Source organism: Opisthocomus hoazin, chromosome 15 (genome assembly GCF_030867145.1).
Source record: "Opisthocomus hoazin isolate bOpiHoa1 chromosome 15, bOpiHoa1.hap1, whole genome shotgun sequence".
Taxonomy (NCBI): domain Eukaryota; kingdom Metazoa; phylum Chordata; class Aves; order Opisthocomiformes; family Opisthocomidae; genus Opisthocomus; species Opisthocomus hoazin.
Window position 1 is genome coordinate 7,104,270 of NC_134428.1, and position 26,254 is coordinate 7,130,523.

The 26,254-nt window shown below is 43.3% G+C and overlaps 2 protein-coding genes across 4 annotated transcripts in view; one reads left to right on the forward strand and one right to left on the reverse strand.

The window, feature by feature from the left end:
- Positions 1-26,254, reverse strand: part of GSPT1 (G1 to S phase transition 1) — a 53,638-nt gene that overhangs the window by 26,422 nt on the left and 962 nt on the right. The gene's annotated exons all lie outside the window — the stretch shown is intronic.
- On the forward strand, positions 124-26,203 carry LOC104331006 (uncharacterized). 3 transcript variants are annotated; one of them, XM_075436095.1, is made up of 7 exons: positions 124-389; positions 4,209-4,332; positions 12,990-13,111; positions 15,541-15,699; positions 24,169-24,318; positions 24,865-24,902; positions 26,153-26,203. In XM_075436095.1, exons 1-4 carry the CDS (start codon positions 194-196, stop codon positions 15,630-15,632), a joined length of 534 nt encoding a protein of 177 aa, XP_075292210.1. In that variant the 5' UTR covers positions 124-193; the 3' UTR covers positions 15,633-15,699; positions 24,169-24,318; positions 24,865-24,902; positions 26,153-26,203. The 3 variants fall into 3 exon arrangements, with proteins under 3 accessions (XP_075292210.1, XP_075292209.1, XP_075292211.1); XM_075436094.1 differs by lacking the exons at positions 24,865-24,902; positions 26,153-26,203 and adding an exon at positions 24,516-24,782; XM_075436096.1 differs by lacking the exons at positions 15,541-15,699; positions 24,865-24,902; positions 26,153-26,203 and adding an exon at positions 24,516-24,782.

Here is a 26,254-nt window from a genome sequence, read left to right on the forward strand (position 1 = left end):
GGCAGCACGGCCGGGTCCGTCCGCCAGAACTACGCTGCCCAGCAGGCCTCGCGCGAGAGCGCCCGGCCCGCCTCCCCGGAAGCGATGGGGACGTCGCTGCCGGGCCTCTCCTGTGCGGTGAGAGACTGCGATTCCTGGCAGCCCTGGCGGTCGCCGGTCCTTCCGGCCGCCTCCGCCGCCGGGGGGAGGCGGGATGGACCGCTTCCGCGGGCGCCTCAGGCGGGAGCGGGACTCCCTGCCCCGGCAGACCGGGCGCCCGCGTTCCCTCAGGCGGGGCGGGGCGCTCCGCTTTCCGTCCCCTCGTCCCGCGCTGGGGAGAGCGGGCCTGGCGCGCGGTGCCGCCTGGCTGGATTTCCCGCCTCCCCTGAGGACTCGGTGCCTGGAGTCAGGTGAAGTCGTGCTCGTTTTAGCCTTTATCTGGGCCGAGGCGCAGCTGCCTGGTCCTCGAAGGCGGGGGGCGAGAGCGCAGGGCCGGCGCCCGCGTTGGGCCGGTGAGCCTCGCGAGGGAAGGTGCGTGGGCGCGCGTGAGGTGAGGGCACGCTGCTGTGCGTGTCCGCCCGCGAGCTGGCAGGATGCACTGACACTTCCAATCCTGGCAGTTCTGCAGCACGCTGTGACTTGGTTGTTACCACTTAGAAAAACATCCAGTTGAGCCAGATTCAGCAGGACTTGACAAATACTGAGGTGCTTGACTGGTAAGACCAAGAGCCAAAACAACCCCCCAAGACATTGCTTGAAGTTGAGTATATTTGGAGGAGGCGGAGAGGAACAGAGGGGAACCGAGTGGATTTTGGTGGTCGGCCGCACACGGCTGGGGCAGCATTTCATCTTGGAAGGTCCAGCACAAGTGTTTATAACCAGACAAATCAAGTGCTTGGGAGAAGGGAGTTTCTTGGAGCGCTCACATGCGAGGACTGAGTCATCTGCAACGTTATTTATATTGGAACACTCTAGGGCAGGTTATGGGGTTGTTTTGAAAGCAGGCAGGCTTAGAACAAAAAAGTAAAGATCTCCATTCAGTGCAAAATCCAGTGTGGTTTTGGTTGGAGAACTACACAAAGTCTCTTGAAGTGGCATTTACGTAACGTAATCCTGATACAAGAACCAGATGGTTTCTGGCTGCGCACCGGCAGCAACATGTACGCCCTTGACAAGCAAAAAGTTCTACATGGCAGGTAATGCTCATGTGTTAATGGAAAAATGTGCTTCCAACTGATCACATTCAGGGAAAACACTACTGTGCAGGGCAGCACTTATAAAAGTAAAAAAAAATAATAAAATCCCCACCAACACCACAGATAATTCATTTTGAAAGAGAAAAAAAAATGTGATTCACAATGAAGGACTATACACCTCTGCTAAGTGGAAGTCTTTCCTTCAAGCACCAAGAGCTTACCCTCACCAGAGCCTAAAGAATGAGTTTTAAAGACCTTGTGAAAGCCACTCGCTGGCTACTCTCTGGTGCAGAGTTCCTGTCCAGGTTTGAGACACACATTGCCAGGGCCTCTATTGTTCAAAGTTCAGTATAATTAAGGGAGATTCTCACTTGTGTTACTGTTGTAATACTTAGAATTTTGTTAAACTACAAGTAAGTTTCTCAGGTATGTGTGGCAATCATTTCTCTGTTTAAAAAAGAAAAGTCATACGCAGTCCCACCAAGGTCTGGGACAGAAGCAGGAATAGGATACAATCCTTTTTTATCAGGGGAATGGAGGAAGCAGTTAGGAGTAAGAAATCAGTTTCCCAAGCAGCTAGTATCATAACAAACACCTGAATATAGTACTGTACCTAAGTGGTTTTTTGTTTGTTTTTTAATACTAGCCTTTGCTTGTTAGGTGACATTGTTTAACCAGTAGGTATCTGATATGTTTCATTTTGTATGGAAACAAGGTAACACCATGTGGAACAAAGGCACTCATGGGTTACTACTGTTGAATAATACATAAAAATCCAGTGGAAACCAAGCTTGGTGAATTCTGCTGACAGAGTGGCTTGTTATTGTACACTTTTTGCCATCATAATGAGCATTTAATAGCTTAGGTTTATAATGACTGCAGTGTTGTATTGCAAGCTTGTTTTTTGTTTGAGCCTTGTCACAGCCTACAAGTCAGAAAAGGCTTAACTAGAGGCAGGTACTATATTTTCAGAGCAATTAAGACTTACCTTGAGATTGCTAGTACACAGAACATATAGGCAGCACTTCCTACACACACTTTGGCATTCCTTAAAAAGACTTCTTGAAGGTCTTTGAAATGGAGCTTCATTCTGTCAGCTCCTAAAGTACTGAGCTGTGATAGTTTTTTTTTGTGGGGGGTTGTGGGGGGTGTGTACAGGGAGTTGGGCCAAATGTGTGTTTGGTCAGAGGTATGGAAGTATGTATTACCACTGATTTCAGGGGAAACTAATTACTTGTGTTATCCAACATTCCTTCCTTCCTTGACAGCTACTTGTTCCCTAGGTACTTGCTAGGAGATAAACAATTAGTCCACTGAATTTCAGAAGACGCCAGATGTCCTTCAGAGTGTACAAACCTGTTTTGCAGGCTGTGTCGCACGTAGGAATTGTGTAAACTCAAACACTAAATTTTTAACAGGGCTAGCAGTTTGTTTTTCCACTTTGGTATTCAAAACCTAAGCGGAATCACGATAATTTTACTGGCGAAATATCTACTGGAATGTAAATAGTCATGTTCTCTTGAGGTTTTAAAGCCTTATAAAAGCTTTTTCTTGTTTAAATCTTTTTTTGCATTAAAATGTTTAGAATAAATATACTAGCTCTTCATTTAATAAATACTAAAAAGCTTTTCTTACTGAGAACCACCCATATAAATCCATCATCACATTGTGACCGACTTAAATTATCAAAGCACCACTTAGAAGAGGCTGGACCACCTCAGGGTTAACATGTGGGGACTGGAGTGCAGAGGAACTCTCTCCCCCACAATTGCAGTTCTACCTGTCCTTGCACTGCCTTCTAGACCCTTTCCTGAGTCAATCTATGTAATTAAATTTAGCTACAGAACAATCCACTTTCTTCTTCCTGCTGGGTTACTGAGGTGAATCAGCTCTGAAGAGGTGCTTGACAAGTGCCAGAGCTGGTATAAAGTAAGAAAGGGGAACCGGACTTCTTTTTTGAGTGAGAACAAGCTATTCACGTATTAAACTATCTCAAGGTAGCTTCACCACTAGTTTGCAGCCTGTGACAAGTCAACACTGTAGCAGTGAAATGGAGGTCCTCATTCATACGATATTAGGAGTAGTATTCTGTACTTCAGTAGTAACTTTCATCCAAGGTTCTTACAAGCATTTTATGACCTAGCAGATATACCTATCAAATACCAATGCTTTAGGTATGTGAACTGAAGCAGAAAAGAAAGTTGTATTTCACTAGAAGGCTTCGAACAGGTTAACAGCTTTGAGCATTTAACAGCTCACCACCAACAGGTAAGCTTACTGAACTCCATAAAATAGCAGCAGTCTAAGGGAGAAGGGGAGTGGTTTTAGGGTGCTGGGTTATGAGTACATTGACTCAGTTTACTTGACATCAGATAAGTCCCTGAGCTGCTGCAAAACGGAAGAGAAAATGTTTGGCTGAGATTGGGAGGAGCAGGAAAGGAATAAGACTCCCCTTTCTGGTGTGGCAGCAAGCTGAAATTCAACTGACACACTGTGAGCCATGCCTTGAGATTTAAAGGTATCCAAATACACGTTAGTTATGCACTTAAATAAGTAGCCTGATATTTAGAATTGCTTTGAAGTCAGAAGGAGCCTTTAAAAACAAAGCCAGAAGAACAAGTTATGTACCTAGGAGGAAGAAAATACAAGAGTTACAAGGTAAATTATTAAAAGAAAAATATAGGAAACTGTGCTCAGCTATGAAAGCGCCATTCTAGAAGCATAGCTCTTTATCTGAGGCTTATGTGAAGGAACAATCTCAAAGGACATTCTAGAAATTAAGTTTAGCATTACTTAGAAGCAGCAGGTGGAGTTAAATGAGTTCAGAAAGTTTTTGTGGAAAACATAAATTAAGGCTGTACCTAAGTACAAATGATACCTCTCTTGAAGGAAGGCTGTGGGTTTTTCTGAATAACTTTCATAATATTAATGAGGCCTGACACAGATCTGAAAATACTGAACTAGTTTAAGTTTGATTAGGTGCCAGGAGATTATAAATTAGTATTCTTAAACTCTGGGAAATTCTTTTTCCAGGTGGTCTGTGGAGATGTAGCAGAGAACTGGAGAACAAGAAACACACTATGTTTCAGCATGATGGCTTTTCAAGAGCCAAGTCTATAATTCACTTATGCTTCCAGGAACACCAGCAAAGCTTAGGGTAAAGAGGCTTTTATATTTGCACAAATCCATGTATAATCTAAACTAATATATCTTGACCCAGAAACATATTTTCACTGATTTTTTTGTTCTAACCCTGCTATTTAGTAAGCGCTGTTTCTGACCTATTGCTCTCCCTCTGCTGGACATTCACATAATTGCTGTATTTGTGTTGTCTTACATTAATGTGTTTTAAGCTATTTGATTGGAAGAGATTCAAATAAAAGTCCTCTTTGATTTTCCAAATGTAGCACCATAGCATAAGCTCTCTTCCACAGTACAGTTGTAGAATTACTCCAGGCTTGCACAGGGGCATCCTCAAAGGAATTTAGCAACTCTTACGCATTTCATTGTGGGTTGGTGATGAGTACTTCTGAGCTGGATTCTTCTTTTTGAGGTCTCCAGTCTAGAGTTAAAGCCTTTCTTTTGGAGCAGTTAAAGCACATACTGTAGGTTTCAAAAGGGCATAAAATTCATTAGTTTTACTTTAGACATCAAAAGAAATATGGGAATCCATACACCAAAATACCAGTTCATAAATCTCTGTGTCCATCTCCTTCCCTCTTAAATACTTCATATGCTCAGCTCCTTATTTTCTAAGGTAACCACATGCCTCTCACTCTTGAACGTGTACACAATCTTTCTTTCTCTTGCTTATATATCTCTAGAAATAAAAGGTGGTCTTTTTTATAAGTACCATCCTTTTTTTCAGGTGACTTTAATTGGAGGCTCAAGAGTTCTCAGCTGTGTGGTCTATTGCTTAGTTAGCCTGTTGTTCAGATTTGAAAAACCTGTAAGTTGGGTGCTAGCTAGTTCTTTGTTCAAGGTTCCTCTCTGGATGTGCACTCATTGCAGTTTACTCCTTAGAATTTCTTCTGTGGTTTTGACACCATGAGCCTCCAGACTGATAAATAGTAAGGGGAGGGTGGTTTAGGTAAGTAGTTTTGCTATCGAAACTTTGTTACATGGAGGGTTTTTTGCTATCAAAGTTCAAAATAAACAAAGATGGGGGTTTAGGTGTGTATATTGTGAACAATCTATTCATAGTTTATAAGCCTTCTGACAGTTGAAAATGTTGTAAATAGCAGAAGGATTTTTTAATGTGGAAGGAATGCGCTGAGCAAAGAACGTGCATCTAAGGAAGGGAAGAATGAGATCGCTTTAACAACGTATACAGTGACTGAGTTAGGATTGGAAAGGTTAGAGATGGGGGGAATCTGTTTTGAAGGCAGAGACTGTGTGATTCTAGAGATCTGAAAGCCAGGTGTAGGATTGGTGGGAGGAGGCATCATGTCAGGTAAGGTACTGAAGCAGCTGAAAATAAATCCTGTTAAGTATAATCCAGACCTCTGTTCAACTGTTCTTATGCTTTCATCTTGATTAGCAACATTTTGATTAGAAAATTAACCTTCTGCTTTGTTAATTTGTTTTTACCTATAAATCTGTTGGATGTGGAGAGTAAGTATTACAAGCCCGAGGTACATAAATTCTCTGGAAATGATAAATGGAAATGGAGGATATTTTTGCTCCCTGTGACCTCAGACAAATTTGAGAATCTCAGGGTCTGGGATGCTGAGTTGACTGAGCAACAATAGCTTTTAAGTATGTGCCAGATCCTCAGGAGATGTTCCTTCACTGGCTGTAAGCTAGTATTGTTCTAGCAGGAGACAAATAACAGAGAATTTGCAATTCTGGATGCCATCAAATTGTCAGTCTTGCAGCTTGATATAGAGGTCAAAAAATGCAGAAAAGGTGGCTAGCATTTAAAGTGGGGCTTACAGTCTAACACAGATGCGCAAGGCCAGTCCCTCCTATCAAACAGAATTCAGCTGTACCTCATGTAATTGTTCTGCACCATGCTGTTAAAGAATGTCTTTGTGAGATAATGAAAATGTTGAACTTTGCACTGAAAATATCAATACAGGGTGTTAATGCAGGGTATGTAATGTGCTGTTTATTGGCACCCTTTCTTACTGCAGTGACTCCCCAACATGGAGAAGCTCAGTTGCCATGTCCACTGTTGCATTCCGTAACATCTCTAGGCCAGGTCTCCTGCCTTATAGACGTGGTACGAGTTTTATAACACTTGTGTTTCATGTGGAAAGCTTTACATGCTGGCTGGCTGGCTGTCTCCAGGGAGGTGGAAATAGAAAACTAGTTCGGTGTGGGATTTTCATATGCTTTCTTTTCCCCTTCTTAATTCTCCAGAATTCCAGTTGAGGGAGCATTTTGTTCATTAGAGATCCCTTAAGATTTTAGTTTCAGTGATGACTAAAGCAAAATGGCATTATTGTTATGAAGAAAGAATAACAGTGTCATGGGATTTTTAAAGCTGCTGTTCTATAGCTGGTTAACATTGTTGCAGAAAATAATTACTTCATTATGAAACTGTAAGAATGAAATAGTGAGCTTGTTCCTAAATAGGACTAATTACTCCAGAATTATTCTGTGCCAGTGTTTTTATTCTGGAGAAGGCAATTTGCATGCGGAGTTATTCTGGAATAGGGGTGGCTAAATCAGCTACAATTTCAATCCTGTCTTGAGAGAGAGCACCTATCGGCACTGTGATGCCGTACATGGGAATTTGAAATAAACTTATTGTGTGTTACCTAAACTTGTCCGCAAACACTGAATGGCTAGAGAATTTGGTTAAAATTATCTGAAGAAAAATTCTTGTTAGACTTCAGTGTATGCCAAGCACTTCACGTCATTCATAGGTGTTCATGCACATTTATTTTTGTTATAACTTCATTACTCCTGCTGGCATTATACCACTCTAGTTTTTAGTTTGTTTTGTCCATCTACAAAGTCACTAAAATAGTAGTTTGTGGTAGATTATTTGTTCAACATGAAATATAAGTGCTTACATTATGAAATTAAGAACAAAAAATAAGTTTACATTCTGTAAAAACCATTGAACCAACATAAAAATTTCACTGCCATTCTGACAATTAAGCTAATGCTTAATCCAAACTTGTTTGCTGTTGCGGAAGTGTGAGACCGACAAAAATATGTTCCAAAAATCAGTTTTAATGATGTAAAAAATAGAACGGTCGAATTGAACAGCAATCTTGTATTCCAAACACTTCAGCAGACACAACTTCCTTATGGGCTTAGGATGTTAGCTGGGAACTACTGCTATGCAGTGTATAACTGTAAATCTGAGCTTGGAATGACGACTGCAAATGTGCAAACCACTCGCCTGTAAGGTGAGGGCACTCAGCTCCAGGAAGTTTCTTTAGATGGTGTCGCGGTCCAAGGGGAGAGCCTCCACCTGCAGTCCCGCTGCTCTAAGGAAGACTGGCTTGGGGGGTGCTCTTCCAGCAGACTCCATTTGTACCCAGGACAGCCCCTGGCCTGTGGTCGTACATGACTCCTGCATGCTGAGAGGGTCTCCCAGGTGGTCTCGCTGGCTGAGGTGGTCTTTGGCAGGCTGGGGTGCTTGGGGTGCCAGGGGCTCTCCATGTATGTGGTCTGCAGCACACGCGCTTCCTGCCAAGCCAGCCACCTCGTCCCACGTACCGCGGTGTGAGACCCACCCCAGGGGCAGAGTGCACCCGCCACGCTTGCACAATTACTGGTGTATGCATTGTCCTTTGTAGTTACAGAACTCTGCTGGCACATGGGGAACGTCAGACAAATGAAGAAGGATCTTCTTTCCCCAAAGGGTTTATAGTCAATTAACAGTGCTTTTCTGCGCTATGCACTTAATCTTTTCCATAACTTGATTCCTAGCTAAGTAAACTTTCAACATAGTAAGGGATACAGAAATTGTCTGATATTTAGTTGACAATGTTTTCACTATTGTTATTTTAATTGCTATTTTTTGGGAACATTTTTCTCTTCAGTTGTTTTGTTCCTTAATCTTTCTTGGAAACACCAGCTGTAGCAACAGCAATATCACTCTTTGAAAAGTAGTGGTCTAATTAAACTATGCTGAACCAAACAGGCAAAATCCACATTGTTCTTGATTTTGCACTGTGCCCAAATGACATTAAACACTATTGTGCCTAAAAAGAGCATTGTTCTGTGCAGCTTGTAAAAGTTAATGGACACGATGAATCCTTTAATAACCCCTTCCTTTTGTTTAGAACAGCTTATCTCCTCCCAGCCATACAGTTAAAGCTTACACTTAACAAAATATGGATTTCTGAAAATAACTGCATTGGAAAGTTTTAATGCTTTTTTAGGAGACAACTGTCTGTAAGACTGCTGTTCCTTGAAGTGCAGTACCTCTTGAGAAGAAAAAGTGCAGATTTTTTGCAAGTGCATTGATCTCACACATTTTTAGGATTGTTGTGATGATTTATAATGGACTTTATTTGGATTTTTTCTATAAATAGCTTCAGAGAATTGGAGAGGACTCAGACCAAGCCTGTACTAGAAGACCTGACAATATATGTCAGTTGCCGTAGTGAGTGGAAAAAAAAGTTACATGTGCTGCCCAGAAGAGCTGTGCCAGCACAAAGCGACCAATGTACAAGCAACTATATAGCCAGAAGAATTCCTGTGTCAGCCTAGCTATTGTTGTTTGTGAAGGGAATGTAATAGTCCTAGCAGAATCTCTGAAGTACAGTCAGGCAAAAAAGCTGGCACAAGCATGAACAGAGATAACCCCAAAGCGATGTTGGAACAAAGCTTCGTTGTTGAAGTTATGTGTGGTAAATAGACCTTAAGCTACTGTTCTGTGCGAGATGAATTTCAATCCTTATGTTTAATTAGTAGTTCCCGTCTTTAATTAGTAATAGTTTCTTCAGTTTCCTCTTCAGAGTTTTCATGTTATTATTTCAGTGTTGAAACTCACAATAGCTTTTTCCATACTAAATAGTGAAAGAAAAATTCTCCTTACCCTTTTCAGGTGACTAATTTCCGTCACATAAGTAATGCCAATTTAACACGTTAAAAATGGCTACTGACAAGGATTTCTGGAAGTCTTAGGTTTCTCCAGATGTTTGAGAAAACTGACAGTCAAATTTGGGTTCATGGCAGGAAATGTTCAGGCTGGATGCTCAGGGCTTGGCATGCCCATATTCTGCCAAAGCAGTGTCTAACTCTAGGTCTTCTGCTCACATGGTAGAAGGTTGTAAGAGTGTGTGTGTGTGTACAGCTCCAAAATATGACCTTCTGGTCTGCACTCTGCTGTTACCTACCTGTACTCCCTTCACCAGTAAAAATTACTTGATTTCTTTAAATCCTGCTCCGTAGTTTGATATCCTAGTAGAATTGACGGTATGCTGAAATTATTCTTCTAAATAACAAACAGATATTTACTGCTTCCAGATGTAGATTTGAAATTCAGAGAGGAGTTAGTTGTCGATAATGTCATTAGGAAAGCAAAGAAGTATATTTCATACCGGTCTTTATAAATTGTCCCTGGGTGTCACTCTTGAGTCAGACCGAAACATTTTAGAAGCAAATCTGATAATTGTTTTTCCTTTTTTTTTTTTTTTTTTCCTGTTGTTTCTGCAGTTAACACTTCTTAAATTTATTTCCCATTACTCTCCATAATGTTGTCAACTCCAGCAGGCCAGTTTGTCTGAATTATGTTATTCTTAGAGGATATCTTGGGGAGATTTTGAACTTAAGTTACAGTAATATAACTGCAGAAGTGTCTCCCTGGCAACACTTTGTGGATTTACAGTGAAATGACTGATTGTTATCTTTGATAAATCCTTTCCCATTTTGTACAACTCTACTAAATCATGCTATCCTTTTGGAGCAAAATCAAGTGACAAGGAGAAAGCATTTATTAGCATCAACATGTAACTCTGTGGAAAGCCAATGCAAGCCATGTAAATCCTGTAACTGAAAAAAAGCCGAAATGTAACTTCAGTGGTAAATAAGCCATGTATTTATTATTCCCTATAGGTAAATATCACTGTAGGAGAACCATCAGTATCCAGTCATCTCAGACATTTTTTTGTGTGGGTGTCCAGTCTATGTAAAACAAAATAGTGTGCCACTTAGAGGATTCAATGTGTATTATACAAGGCAGTGGATAATTATTAACATAACTACTCTTTCTAAGTAACAATATCCTTACCTTAATGTCACTTAATGAATTTATTCTTAATGCGTCTGGCTTTTGTTTCATTGGTTGGCTGAATCCAATATTCTACATTATAAACAGCTTCTGAATCCAGATATTACATCTTTCATATTAAAGCCAGTTGGTATAGTACACTTCTCCCAGCAAAGTGTGTGAAGGTTTGGTGTGGGGGTTTTTTAATATTAACTTGCTCCTGTCAAAATTACTCAAAAATGAAGGTTGCACAAGAATCTTGCTAAGATAGAAAATGTCTTCCTTACTCCTGCAGCACATCATTTCCCCAAATCTGTTTTATTGCAAGTGCCATCGCCCATCTACATAATAACTATCAAATACATTTTCTGCGCACTGTACCAAGTAATCCTCTGTTGAATGAGTTAGCTTTTTCTGGATGTGCTGGTTTTGGCACTTGTTTTTGAGGGCGAACAACACAATGTTTACTGAATTACAAAACAGTTATGCTGGATTAATTTCCGCTTTGAGAATAAGTATTTGTAGTATGCTTTTTAGAGGCATGGACAGATAAAGAAGTGGTTTCCCAAAATGTAATTTCAAAACTGCTCTATAGAAACTTGTCTTCAGAAGTTCTGCGCAATCTCATGTAGTCAGTGAAAACAGCAGGTGAACCATAGGACATAGATTTTGAAATAATGTGTGTTTTAGAAGTGCAGCAAGGTCTGTCACTGGGAATTATTGCTTATCAAGATCTTTTGATTCTGTGCTTGCTTTCAGACCCTTGAGAAGCAGAACTTCTGAATGTTAGGATGTGCAGAAAACAAAGGCAACAGGCCATGACAACTGTAATTCCTCATTGTTTTTCTACCACTTGCCGCCTCTGTTGTTACATGTATCAGTAAAACTACATATAGCTAAAGAGAAAAGACCATGACTTGTATGGTGGTTGTTTATATGAATGACACATTAGAGATCCTTTACTATCATTGCTCCCCAGTTTCCCTTTTTATGAAAAATGTATTGCTTAATAATCAAGGATTTGTGTTTTGGGGCACATCTATCAAAAAAAATTTGTCTCTAAAGGCTGTAAGCTTCAGGTGGGACCAATAGTAGTCCCACTGTAGGAGGAAAATTATCACTGTGTAAGAGACAGCAGTATTCTCCAGAGCTTGGATGAAATGAGCTGCATTTAGCCTTTTACATGACGGGAGGTTTCCCAGAGTCTGACTGAAAAGATGAGATTTCTTTGCATTTACTGCTGTGTCTCATGATATATGTGTTTGAACTCTAACTAGCCACATGGGAAAACTGTTTCTGGCCAACTGGTTGTAGAGAGTGTGAGCACATCTGCCACAGTATCTTATGATCCCATATACACAGTATCAAATAATTAAGACACAAAATAATTTGTGCTGTACTTAGTTTGACAGGACATTTTAAATGAAGACATTGGCACATTAGTTCACCAAATTTGTACTTCCATGGTGGACTGAGTTTCACATCCCCACTAGGTAACCAGCTTTTTCTCTGTTCTGATTCTGGCCTTTTTTCCAGGCCTTATGGAGTAAAACTCTATGACCTGACTGGATTAACAAATTAAAGCTGCTTGTCACGTGGTCAGGTAAGCCCTAGAGCCCTTCCTTATGCTTCAGAATAGTGCAGAGTGAAGAGCAGGACTACCCCTTTCACTAGCATGAAGAGATTTAATCAGCTTAGCTCTATATAATCTAACCACATCTTTGGTGACCTGCAGACCAATCCTTCTAGTTTGTGCCAAAAGAGTCTGATTCAGAATACATCTCACTACATTTGAGTGACAAAATATTTTAGGAATCGCAATATTAACACTTCTGCATATCATACAGCAGATGTATTAAAGTACAATGACAGCATGCTGTTTTGGAGAGAGGTGTTTTGCATACAGAAGAAAAGACATTACCAGCAAGTAAAACCAGATGCATTTCTCCTGGACTAGGAAAACAGAGGAAAGAATTTAGTAGCAAGAAGTAAAGTAGTTGTGAAGACTCTAATAATACTACTTATGGTAGGAGTTATATCCCATAGTTCTTTTCATTGTTAATTGTCTCACAAAGTAATGTCAAGTTCTATGCTCCTCTCTAATGTTTTTCCCAGAAGTCCTATATTTGAGTGACATCTACTGGGAAGCATCTCTGCCTCAAGGTGAAGCTACTTGTGTAGCATCAACAGATCATTTAAAAAATGTTCAACATAACAGCACTGAGTTTACAGTATGACTTGAGAATGTATATATATATATTTTTTTTTAATATTATTAGCCGGTCTATGCAATTTCTTCCAAACTACTGTTAGTGTTGCTCTGTCAAAACATGTGCAGAGGGTTATAGAAAGGGGAATAATGTGCATTGCCTGGAGGACATAAAATTGCACAAAGTTACTATTGTCAACTTGCTTGCGCTACCCCTCTGAACTGCTTTATATTACCAGTGACACCCTCAGCAAGAGCAGCAGCTATGGGTTCTTTTTAGTCAAGACTTCAGTTACTTTTCCACAAATATTACCTTCTTAATCTGCTTGAGAAAAGCAGTTTTGATTTATTAACGTGAATTTCAAACTTAAGAGTGTGTATCTTACACCTCACTGAAATGATGTTCCTTTTTTATTTTTTTTTTCAGATCATCCACAAAGATACTGGGATCTGGGAGGGGAAACATAGGTCTACGTCATGAACGTACAATTCTGTTTCATCAGGCCATCCACAAGAGATTCAGACCAGTCCAGGCTACCTTAGACTTCTGTGAGTTATTTAAGACTGTTTGACTGAGCAGTGTTTTGAGAGCCATCTGGTTTTCTAGAAAAGATTCATCCCATGTGTTGCGTAGCAGTATCTTCTGGAATGTATCTTAACTGTAAATTATCAGTGATGCATTCTTCTTTGCTTCACTGAAGCACAGAAGCCTGAAGTTTGATTTCAGACTTCCTTTTGAACCTTAGAAGAATTAGAGCTATAAAACTGGTCATATTTCCAGAAGGTTCTTTAAGGGTGTCCCTTTACATTCCAGAAGTGAAGTTTGTAAGTTTCAGGGATAAAATCATGTCTGCATCAGCTGCACCAGAGAAAGTATTCTCACTGTTGAGCATTAGTTTAAATGGCTGTTGTGTTGATGACTGCAGTACATTTCCCCTGGAGTTTAGAAATTATATTTGGGTATAGCACTGGTAGGCATAGAGAAGCAATGTTACAAGCAGTGTGCATACTCATTCTAGATGTATCCTATTATTTCTTTTGTTGCTTTTAGATCAACATTTCTCTCTTTAAGTCCATTCTTTGCAGTTTTTGTGAGTAGTACCATATCGTATCAAATATGTATCAACTGTAGGATACACTACAGTAATAAGTGGAGCAGGAGTGCGTAACAAAGTTCAACAAAGGCAAACATAAGGTCTTGCACCTGGGAAAACGTAATCCAGGAGTGCAGCACAGGCTGGGATCTACCCAGCTGGGGAGCAGCTCTGTGGAAAGGGACCTGGGGGTCCTGGTGCACAGCTGGCTTGATATGAGTGAACAGTGTGCTTCTGCGGCCAACATGAAAGAAAGCCAGCAGGATGCTGGGTTTCATCAACAAGGGCATCGCCACCAGAGATAAAGAAGTCATCCCTCACTCCACTCAGCGCTTGTCAGGCCACACCTGGAATGCTGTGTTCAGTGCTGGTCCCCGCTATACAAAAATAATGTGGCCAGGCTGGAGAGGGTCCAGAGAAGGGCCACAAAGGTGATCAAAGGACTGGGAAGCCTGCCATATGAGGAAACGCTGGGAGAACTGGGTTTGTGCAGCCTTGAGAAAAGAAGGCTTAGAGGAGACCTTACCGCCATGTTCCAGAATTTAAAGGGTGGCTACAAAGAAGATGGAGACTCCCTTTTTACAAGGAGTCCCATGGAAAAGACGAGGAGTAATGGGTACAAGCTACTCCTCTGGAGATTCCGATTGGACACAAGAGGAAAATTTTTCACAATGAGAACACTCAGCCATTGCAATGATCTCCCCAGGGAAGTGGTGGATTCCCCAACGTTGGACACTTTTAAGATTCAGCTGGACAGGGTGTTGGGCGATCTTGTCTAGACCATGCTTTTGCTGAGAAAGGTTGGACCAGATGATCCTTGAGGTCCCTTCCAACCTCGTATTCTATCATTCTATCAACTCATACTTTGCATGCGTTTAATAATTTTCATTGAAAGCACTTAGCAAATTTTAATAAAATTACTTTGACTGTTCCTGTGAAGTAGATAGTATTACCCATGCAGGTATGCAGGAGTTAGGCTGACATTTTTCCAAAGAAAGCTACCTCCTTCAGCCAGTGCCTTTTGAAGATACCTTGTAAGTATCTGTGTGCGTTTTTGTTTTAGGCCTGTTTTTTTGAAAACAGTAAAGGAACTACATGTGTTGAATTCTGGAGTGGTAAGCGTTGTTTTTCACTTGTCAGCCAGTGATACAGAATGTGGGTGCATACTGGAAAAGTCACAGACGCATCTCAATAGAATCCCTCTTCCATTAAAAAAAAATCTGAAGACGACCTGAAGTGGCACATAAAGGTGTTCTGTTTAACAGAACCTATCACTAGCAAGCATTTCAAAGTTTCTTTATGTTAACAACACTGAACTTTAAGGACTTTATCAGTTATCATTGTTCAAGCTTAGTATTATCTGTGTTGCCTACCTGGGATTTCTACATGCTATTTAACAACAGCGTTTTGCTATCTCCCGGCAGAAATACTCACCCCCGTCAATCTGAAATTCCTTCTCTTCTTTGCGACACTGTGAATTAATACCAAAATTCTGTAAACCTACCTATTTAGCAAAACTACTTCGTTGAAGAAATCTAGTGTTTGAAATAAATATACCTATACAATGCAGTCAAAAAATTAAAAAACCCCCACATTGTTATTACCATACATTAAAAAAAAAATGAGGCAGGAAAACTAAGAAAAGCAGCTGAAACAAAGACAGTCCCTCCCCATACCCCTAGTATGTCTGGAGAAGAAAAAAGTGTGAAATGGATTAAGGAACTGGTTCATTCATCTGTTATAGTGCACATGTGATTTCCCTAGACTACTGAAATAATGTTACAAGCATTCAGCAGCTGCGATACGGTTTGAAAGTTTTGGAATTTGAGACCTGTTAATTTCATACGGAATTTTACTACAGTAAAGACTGTACTTGTCCTTCAGGTGTGTGGTGTTGGGATGTGGGATTTCTGGAAGAACAGGGACATATTGTGAGCAACCCAGACACTCTGAATATGGACTTGATCAGTCTGTAGCAGCACAGGCCTCAAGGCCATCGAGAGGCTGGCTGTGGATAAACAGATGCTCCAAGGCCGGCTGCAGGTAAACAGGTGTTCTATTAATAGATGCTTTATGAATAGTAAGCAATCATAACTGAGTGCTGTACCGAGTGCTGTCTATATAGTCCAGATTCTCTGCTAATAAAGTTGACTGTTATGGATCATATTGGTCTAGTCCTTGAGCCTGCCGCAACATTGGGACCAGCTGCAGAAAACAATTATAGAATTAGCTGGTTCCTTTCTCAAATAATGAGAGGTCTTAGTACAAGTTATAGATACGAATATAAAAATGCAAGAACAATGGGACGTTGCAGCACAGGAAAATACTGTATTTAAGTAAAATTAGAAAGCATTTCACTGAAGTCAATGGAATTATATTAGTAAAAGGTTAGAGCATCGGACCCAGCTTGTCTGTCCTGAAATTCACTTGTTGTACCTGTGGATACCATGAAGATACTTTCACGCATGTCTGACTTCTTCAGATCACAGTTGAGAACGTGATTGTCCTCTCCACGATTGAAAAGGTTAAACGGCATCTGAAAAGCAAAGCCTCAAATCTCCGTATGCATTAGCTACCAAATGGTGCTTCATCAGTGTCCTGGGTTTGGCCAGGACAGGGTTAATTTTCACCGGACTCCAGGAAGGGGCACAGCCGGGGGGTGGGGGCTGACCCCACCTGGCCAAACAGAGCCCGGTATTCCATACCATGTGCCGTCACGCTGGGTTCCGGTGGGGGGGGCGGGGCGGCGGGAACGCACTCGCGGCTTGGGCGGGCGCAGCGCCGGTCCGGTTTCGGGAGAGCGGCTGTTGTACGGTTCGTGGTTGTGTTTTCTCCTTATTTGTATCGTTGTTGTTCCTGTTTTCCCTCTGTTTGCTGTTCTGTTAAACTGCCCTTATCCCGACCCACCAGTTTCTGCCTCTTTCTTTCCATTCTCCTCCGCACGCCGGCGGGGGGAGGGGCGGCCGCGTGGCGCTTTTGTTGCCGGCGGCAGCCGAAACCAAAACATTAAATTGGCGCCCAAGCGTGGGGCACGGATAACGGCAGGGCTGAGCAGCGGGTGTTAAAACTGCTTTCTTAGATTTTGTTAAATTTTGTTATAGGCATTTTACTGTGTTAGTTAAAGTCGCCGGCAAAAATGTTTCTGACTTTGATCAAATATCTGTGCTACGTAAATCCTTACTTCCTGTATGTGTTTGTGGCCGTGCTGTTTGTTACCTCGGGAAAAAAGATCAGGATGATGATTTTGCTGTACTGTACGATATCGACTTATGATATGATAACATCACTGTGCATGAAATTAGTCTTGTATTTGCATGCGGCACTGCGGTCATTTCCGTACCTCGGATCCTATGTCTTAGATTTTGTTAATAATCAAACCCAGTCTGTGGGGAAAGCCGAAGGGGATACCTTCCCCCACTCTTTCGCCCCCCCCCTCTCCCTCAGGCTGGTCCTAACTGCTTTTGAGAATTTCGAGTACCCCTGGGATGCTCAGGGCAGCACTCTCCTTTTGTTATGCCTCTTGAATGGGTTGCAGGTTTTGTTTAGGGTTAAGCAAGTCGTTAAGAACATCGTGCAGAGACCTGCCCCGGGGCCGGATAGCTGTGAGTGGCTGGGTGTGTGGGACAGCATGGGCAGGTGTCTAGAGCAGTGGGCACCCCCGGTGTGTTTTAAACTCACCCCTGAACAAATACAGAAACCGGACAAACTAGTAAAATATCTGAAAAAAGTGTGCTGCCACCCTGGGAACTCCAGAGAGACACAGATCACCACAATGTGCTGGGGTCTGGCCCACGCCTACCGAGCCCTGTTCAACACTGTTCAGAGCCCTAAAGGGGAAAGGGGGGGGAATGAAGCAGCAGGCACTGCAGCTGGCGCTGCCCCCCCAGCCGGCCCTGCAGCCCCTCCAGCCCAGCAGGCAGTCACAGCCCCCCAGACTGGCACCGCCGCTGCCACAGCTGCAGGGTCTGCCTCGGTTTCCCCAGCAGACACAGCAGCTGCTCCAGCCCCAGCTCCAGCCACAGGCACAGTGACTGAGCCCAATGACCAACCTGTGCCGGTAGCAGTCGCCCCCGTAAAACTAAAGAAAGACGCAAAGAGAGCAGATCGCTCCGGGAGGGATGACGATGAGCCAGGGTCATCGCGGGAGATAGAGACAGAGATCATCACCCGGTCCCTGTCCCTGGGCGAGCTGCCAGACATGAGGAAAGACTTCAGCCGCCACCCTGGAGAGCACATTGCCACCTGGCTGCTGCGGTGCTGGGATAATGGGGCCAGCAGCTTGGAATTAGAGGGCAAGGAAGCCAAGCAGCTGGGATCCCTGGCCAGGGATGGGGGCATTGACAAGGCCATTGGGAAAAAGGAACAAGTCCTCAGCCTCTGGAGGAGACTTCTGTCAGGTGTGAGGGAGAGACACCCCTTCAGTGACGATTTTGTATGCTATCCTGGCAAGTGGACCAATATGGAAAGGGGTATTCAGTACTTGAGGGAATTAGCTGTGCGGGAGCTGGTTTACTGTGACACAGACGATGAGCAGGTACCCACAGACCCAGATGAACTCCAGTGCTCACAATCCATGTGGAGGAAGTTTGTGCGGAGTGCACCCTCCTCGCATGCCAACTCACTGGCAGTTGTAAACTGGAAAGGTAAAGACGCACCAACAGTGGATGAGGTTGCTGTCAGACTCCGCCAATATGAGGAAAGTCTCTCTTCCTCCCTTGTCTCAGCTGTGAATAAACTGTCCCGACAGTTCCAGCAATTCAAAGAGGATATGTCCTACTCCCCACCTGTGCGGGCCCGCATCTCAGCTATTAGGGGCAGGCGTTTCTCTGCTCAGGAGAGGGAATACAGAGGCTATACACCCCGGGGCACCCTGTGGTTTTACCTGCGTGACCACGGAGAGGACATGAGGAAGTGGGATGGAAAACCCACCTCAAGTCTAGAGGCCCGAGTACGTGAGTTGCGAGGTAAAACAATCACAAAAGGGGACTCTGTTAGGAAAAATGCCGCTCCAGTTTCCAAAAGCCAGCTCTCCAGACCAGGTAGACAGTTTGACCTTGATTCCGATCCTCTGGAGGGGACCTCCAAGTCATTTTTACAGCAAGTGAGCAGCAAATTCTCTGACGAGGATTAGAGGGGCCCTGCCTCCAGCCAGGTGGAGGAAAGGGACAACCGTGTCTATTGGACGGTGTGGATTCGGTGGCCTGGCACGTCAGATCCACAAGAGTATAAAGCTCTAGTGGACACTGGTGCACAGTGTACTTTAATGCCATCAGAGTTCAAAGGGTCAGAGTCCATTCTGCATTTCGGGAGTGACAGGGGGGCCCCAAGAGCTGAGTGTACTGGAGGCTGAAGTGAGCCTCACTGGGCAGGACTGGCAGAAGCACCCCATTGTAACTGGCCCCGAGGCTCCGTGCATCCTTGGGATAGACTATCTTAGGAGAGGCTATTTCAAGGACCCAAAGGGGTATCGGTGGGCTTTTGGCATAGCTGCTGTGGAGACGGAAGAAATTAAACAGCTGTCCATTTTGCCTGGTCTCTCGGAGGATCCTTCCGTTGTGGGGTTGCTGAGGGTTGAAGAACAACAGGTGCCAATCGCGACCACAACGGTGCACCGGCGACAGTATCGTACCAACCGAGACTCCCTTCTCCCCATTCATCAGCTGATCCGCCAGCTGGAGAGTCAAGGAGTGATCACCAAAACTCGCTCACCCTTTAATAGTCCCATATGGCCAGTGAGAAAATCTACTGGAGAGTGGAGACTGACAATAGACTACCGTGGCCTGAATGAAGTCACACCACCGCTGAGTGCTGCCGTGCCAGACATGCTAGAACTTCAATATCAGCTGGAGTCAAAGGCAGCCAAGTGGTACGCTACAATTGACATCGCTAATGCATTCTTCTCCATCCCTTTGGCAGCAGAGTGCAGGCCACAGTTTGCTTTCACCTGGAGGGGCATCCAGTACACCTGGAATCGACTGCCCCAGGGGTGGAAACACAGTCCCACCATTTGCCATGGACTAATCCAGACTGCACTGGAAAAGGGTGAAGCCCCAGAACATCTGCAGTACATCGATGACATCATTATATGGGGCGACACAGCGGAGGAAGTTTTTGAGAAAGGGGAGAAAATAGTTCAAATCCTTCTGAAAGCCGGTTTCGCCATTAAGCGAAGTAAAGTCAAGGGACCTGCGCAAGAGATCCAGTTTTTGGGAATAAAATGGCAGGATGGGCGCCGTCAAATCCCAATGGATGTCATCAACAAAATAGCAGCTATGTCTCCACCCACCAGCAAAAAGGAAGCACAGGCCTTCCTGGGTGTTGTGGGTTTTTGGAGGATGCACATCCCAAATTACAGCCAAATTGTGAGTCCTCTGTACCACGTGACCCGGAAGAAGAATGATTTTGAATGGGGCCCTGAGCAACGACAGGCATTTGAACAAATTAAACGGGAGATAGTTCATGCCGTAGCCCTTGGTCCAGTCCGGTCAGGGCAAGATGTCAAAAACGTGCTCTACACCGCAGCCGGGGAGAATGGCCCAACCTGGAGTCTCTGGCAGAAAGCACCAGGGGAGACTCGAGGTCGACCCCTGGGGTTCTGGAGCCGGGGATACAAAGGATCCGAGGCCCGCTATACTCCCACTGAAAAAGAGATTCTGGCAGCATATGAAGGCGTTCGAGCTGCTTCAGAAGTGGTCGGCACTGAAGCACAGCTCCTCCTAGCTCCACGATTGCCGGTCCTGGGCTGGATGTTCAAAGAGAGGGTCCCCTCTACGCATCATGCCACCGATGCTACGTGGAGTAAGTGGGTCACGAGAATCACCCAGCACGCCCGAATGGGAAACCCCAGTCACCCAGGAATTCTGGAGGTAATCATGGACTGGCCAGAAGGCAAAGATTTTGGAGCATCGCCAGAGGAGGAGGTGACACGTGCTGAAGAGGCCCCACTGTATAACCAGCTGCCAGAAGATGAGAAACAGTATGCCCTGTTCACGGATGGGTCCTGTCGCATTGTGGGGAAGCAGCGGAGGTGGAAGGCTGCTGTATGGAGCCCTACACGACAAGTCGCGGAAACTGCCGAGGGAGAAGGTGAGTCCAGCCAGTTTGCAGAGGTGAAAGCCATCCAGCTGGCTTTAGACATTGCCAGTCGAGAGAAGTGGCCAGTGCTCTATCTTTACACCGACTCTTGGATGGTGGCCAATGCCTTGTGGGGGTGGCTGCAGCAATGGAAGAAGAACAACTGGCAGCGCAGAGGCAAACCTATCTGGGCTGCCCCATTGTGGCAAGATATCGCTGCCTGGCTGGAGCAGTTGGCTGTAAAAGTCCGTCACGTGGATGCCCACGTCCCTAAGAGTCGGGCCACTGAAGAACATCAAAACAACCACCAGGTAGATCAGGCTGCTAAGATTGAAGTGGCTCAGGTGGATCTGGACTGGCAACATAAGGGTGAACTCTTTATAGCTCGGTGGGCCCATGACACCTCGGGCCACCAAGGAAGAGACGCGACATACAGATGGGCTCGTGACCGAGGGGTGGACTTGACCATGGACACTATCGCACAGGTTATCCATGAATGTGAGACATGCGCTGCAATCAAGCAAGCCAAGCGGGTAAAGCCTCAGTGGTATGGAGGACGATGGCTAAAATATAAATATGGGGAGGCTTGGCAGATTGACTACATCACACTGCCACAAACCCGCCAAGGCAAGCGCTATGTACTCACAATGGTGGAGGCCACCACCGGATGGCTGGAAACCTACCCTGTGCCCCATGCCACCGCCCGGAATACCATCCTGGGCCTGGAAAAACAAGTCCTGTGGCGACATGGCACCCCCGAAAGAATCGAGTCGGACAACGGGACTCACTTTCGCAACAGCCTCATAGACACCTGGGCCAAAGAACACGGTATTGAGTGGGTGTATCACATCCCCTACCATGCACCAGCCTCTGGAAAGATCGAACGTTACAATGGGCTGCTAAAAACCACTTTGAGGGCAATGGGGTGTGGGACTTTCAAAAATTGGGATACCCATTTAGCAAAGGCCACCTGGTTGGTTAACACCAGAGGGTCCACCAACCGGGCTGGTCCTGCCCAGTCAAAACCTCAGCGCCCAGTAGAAGGGGATAAAGTCCCTGTAGTGCACATGCGGAACATGTTAGGGAAGACAGTTTGGGTTAGTCCTGCCTCGGGCAAAGGCAAGCCCGTCCGGGGGATTGCTTTTGCTCGAGGACCTGGGTGTACCTGGTGGGTAATGCGGAAGAATGGGGAAGTCCGATGTGTACCTCATGGGGATTTAATTTTGGGCGAGAATAGTCCATAAATAAATTGTATAAAGTTAGTTGTTAAATAACCCTGTCACTGTCTGTTATCACTGTTATAATTGTTATATGTTGTACCAGTAGTAGCATAGTAAGAATCGTCCAGATTAAAGAAGGATGGACTTTTTCAATGAAAACCTAGCAGAGCACGGTGATGATGGAACTGGACCTGGTTTTCAACAACTAGCATCCAGCAACTTCATCAAGATCAACATCTCCTGCAGACTGTGGGCACGGGCCGCACCAGATACATCAGCCGTGAGCTCCGGATGCAGCAAGTGACCGCCCATCACCACACATCACCTCCCCTGCCACGGAAGACCATAACGACAGATGGAGCCTGAAGTCATGGATTAAATGAACTCAATGGACGCTTTAGAGTGATGATCCATAGACTAAAGGAATGATATCTGGAGACAGGAGAAGTGGTGGTGATCAACTGGACAATGGGGGACCTGGGCATGACGTAGATGGTATGGAATAAGGGGTGGATAATGTCCTGGGTTTGGCCAGAACAGGGTTAATTTTCACCGGACTCCAGGAAGGGGCACAGCCGGGGGGTGGGGGCTGACCCCACCTGGCCAAACAGAGCCCGGTATTCCATACCATGTGACGTCACGCTGGGTTCCGGTGGGGGGGGAGCGGGGCGGCGGGAACTCACTCGCGGCTTGGGCGGGCGCAGCGCCGGTCCGGTTTCGGGAGAGCGGCTGTTGTACGGTTCGTGGTTGTGTTTTCTCCTTATTTGTATCGTTGTTGTTCCTGTTTTCCCTCTGTTTGCTGTTCTGTTAAACTGCCCTTATCCCGACCCACCAGTTTCTGCCTCTTTCTTTCCATTCTCCTCCGCACGCCGGCGGGGGGAGGGGCGGCCGCGTGGCGCTTTTGTTGCCGGCGGCAGCCGAAACCAAAACAATCAGAAACAGGAATGACATTCTAGTGATAACTTTGGCTTCCTCCCCTAGACTGTGAATGTACGAAACAAGTCAGAACTAGTTTTATAACTTCAGCACCAGCACTGACTTCCTGGTGAAATTTTTGGCATCACTCCTGGTCTGTATCCGTATTTTTTTCATCACGCCTAAATCAGATTTTGTCAATTCCTGTTTATCCACTAATCTTGAATACGCAGAAAAGCCTGTAACAGACAGCCTACAGGTGTGCACGTGGCCTATAGAAACAAGTGCAGAAGCCACAGTAAGCAGTTCCATCTGCCAGAGACTAGAATACAGATTGCTTTGTTAGACTATTCCACTAAAAACAGTTTCTGTATTCCCACGTGGTGCATTTTGTGGGAAAATAAGTCTCATATATAGTAATGTGGGACGAAATTACAATTTCTTACACAGTATTTCTCTTTTCTCTTTCTGTAGTCAAAAAGGCAATTAACTCAATTACATCAAGGAGAAATTTAACTATAAATAAGCCTGTAATTCTAATCTATCTGTGGCAGTGATACCGGATAGAGGCACTCATTGCAACTTCCTAGATATTACTGGTTAACTTTGTATTTAAAATAAATTCTGTTAGATTAAGAAGTCAAGATATAGGTAAGCTGTGCTCATTGTGGCAGCCTGTTATCAAAGAGAAGACCAAATGCATTTTCAGAAATGTTACACTTTCTGCATGTGCACAGACAAATCTATGCATGCTTGGTGTGCCCCATCGCCTGGCTGGGAAAGAGGTGTCGTATGCACTCTACCAGAAGAACGAAATCTATTTTTCACCCACCTATTTTTCCATGCTGGGTACTGCAGTTTTAGTACAGTGACAGTTCTGCATTATGGAAAAATAAGGGAAAAAATGCAGATAATGTTTTGAATCAAAACTGTAAAATACTCATATAGGTCTTTCTTCACGATTAGAATGTAATCTTATTAAATTTCTCATATAACTATGGTTATAAGCAAATAAACAGCTAAAACCCCCCAAATGAACCAAGCAAAAAAGCTGACCAAAACCTAACAGATTAGATAAATTAGGCTAATTTCGAATTGAGAAGAAATATCCCAGTGACCGAATCTCTGGATTTTGTCTTTCCGTTGTAACTGAAGGTCTTAGATATATTTTGTACAACACAATTATGAAGTAATTGTTGAACTTGTACTTTAACAGTATCTCACTTAAAAATCAGAAAACCATTCATTTACAAAAAGTAATTCTTTCATCATCTATGTCTTGTAAATATTATTGTCCATCCAGGGAAACAAGTATGAAGGAAGTGGTCTGAAGTTGCAGAACGAGTCAGTGGCAAACCTAGACACTGAATTGGTCGTGTTTTCTTACTGCCGTGCCTCCTGCCTCTGGTTTTTTCATCTTATGCTCCTTGGACTGGGACAAAAAGAACAAAAAGTAAGTGTTGCATTGTTTGCATATTACAGGAAAACGTAGTTACTGCGGCCCATCGCCATGAAAAAAAACACAAAATTCTAAAGACAAGAACAATTATTATGAACTCCTGTTTGGACATCTTCTTGCTTTTCTGCAGTTTGTAATATTTAGCACCTGTTCAAGAAATGTTTTCTATAAATAACCATTTTCTGTTTCAGACAGAATTTACATCGACACTTATCTTGGTGCAGCTGTTCAGGTTTTCTGCAACTGTGAATTGCCAGAAAAGGAACAGTAACTCCTTGGGGGCCTCAGAGTTAAATAATTTTTATTTAACATGATACTACGCAGTGGAGCTGTGATCGCAGTCCAACTATTATTGCTAGCTGTCCTTGGATTTGCTAGAACTGAGAACTGAAAAGCCCTTTGTAGATGATCCTCACTCTTTTACAATTTCTGTGGCTTTCCAGTTCCGTAATTACTGACCCTGATGGCACACTGCCCCAAAAATGAATACTTTGATAATTTGCTGCTCTCTTGTAAGCCTTGTCATCTTCGATGTTCTAGTACATCGCCGCCTTCGTGTGAAAACTACTGTGATAAGAGTAAGTCATATTTCTACAATACTTTGTGGCTACGCTGGGCATTTTCGTGTTGTATTTGACATAGAATTGTAAACGTAAAAACTTAAAGAAATCTAAAACCTGGAAAACAGTTTATCAGAATAATATACAGGCTCAAAAATATTATAGACATATGCAATGTGTCCTCTATGGGTATGTGTGTTAAGAAGAATAAATTTTTAAACCTCTTAAGCTTTATTTGAGCTGCCACTCAACAGAAACAGAAATAGACATTGCTCATTTGATACAGAAGATGATTTATGTGTTGGATGTGTTTACTGTTCATTGGTTATTGTTTACAATTAATTTATTGCATCTCCCATTTTGTAAGGTACCAATTCAAGTGGAGTTCTTTGGATTTGTTTGGGCTTAGGAGTAATTTTAGTGCTGACTCTGCTCACCTTAATGGTCTTGTTTAAATGGAAGCACTTAAAGCAACTAAAAGAAAAACTCAAAAACACGGGTGAATAAATGAGGTTCTTTATCAAATAATTTTAGATCACTGCACATTTTAGCTACTCTTACCATGTATAAATTTTGCATATGGTTTATATTCCAGATTCTGATAACTCTTTGTTGGATTGTTTTGTATTCCTCAAATAGTCTCAGTGAAGTTATTTAAGTTATTAGGGAATAAAATATTCAGATGATAACTTGTAAAAGCAGCAATCTCTCTTCGTTGGTTCTGGATCGTGTCAGGATTGTGTTGTTGCACATTCATACCTGGCTTACTTGGTGGTTGAGAAATCATTTATGAACCCTCAATAACAAAAGGTCTTTGTAAAGGTTTCATCCTCTTATTGAATGCAAAAGGAGTTCTACTCAGGTAGAGGATACACACTCAATATTAGCTTTCCATCTTATAAGACAGTAAGTAATTTTACTTCATATTCCAGCCTGTGAGAAGCGTATGTGGTATGTTTTGGGAAGGTGAAAAAATTATTTTTACATTTCACAAATACTAGTATTTGTGGAGTGTTCAGCCAATAAATAACTACTGATTAGAAGCTATGCATTAGATTACTTAAATGCTTACCCTGAAGTATATGGGGCGTATTGTCATACAACAAATTATTATCATATATACCTACATCTTAAAACTTTCACTATTATCTTAAAGCTTTCACTATGGTTAGGAGCATGGTTGGAACATAATGAAATTTGTGTCTTTAATAACTGTATGTCTGGTATAGCATGATGTATGTACTAAATTAACTTCTGTGTATTTACAGACTCTTCCGTGGAGCTGAGCAATGTTCTCAAGGCTAATCCTGAAAGCAGCGTGAATACAGAAGGGATCAGACACTCACTTCAAAGTGAAACATTAATGTACT

What these genes read in the sequence shown, in the direction of transcription:
- LOC104331006 (XM_075436095.1), top strand. Translation starts at nt 194, where the DNA reads ATGGACCGCTTCCGCGGGCGCCTCAGGCGGGAGCGGGACTCCCTGCCC. An exon ending in GACTCGGTGCCTGGAGTCAG is followed by an intron (nt 390 to 4,208) that starts GTGAAGTCGTGC and finishes TTCTTTTTCCAG; the next exon opens with GTGGTCTGTGGAGATGTAGC. An exon ending in GAACACCAGCAAAGCTTAGG is followed by an intron (nt 4,333 to 12,989) that starts GTAAAGAGGCTT and finishes TTTTTTTTTCAG; the next exon opens with ATCATCCACAAAGATACTGG.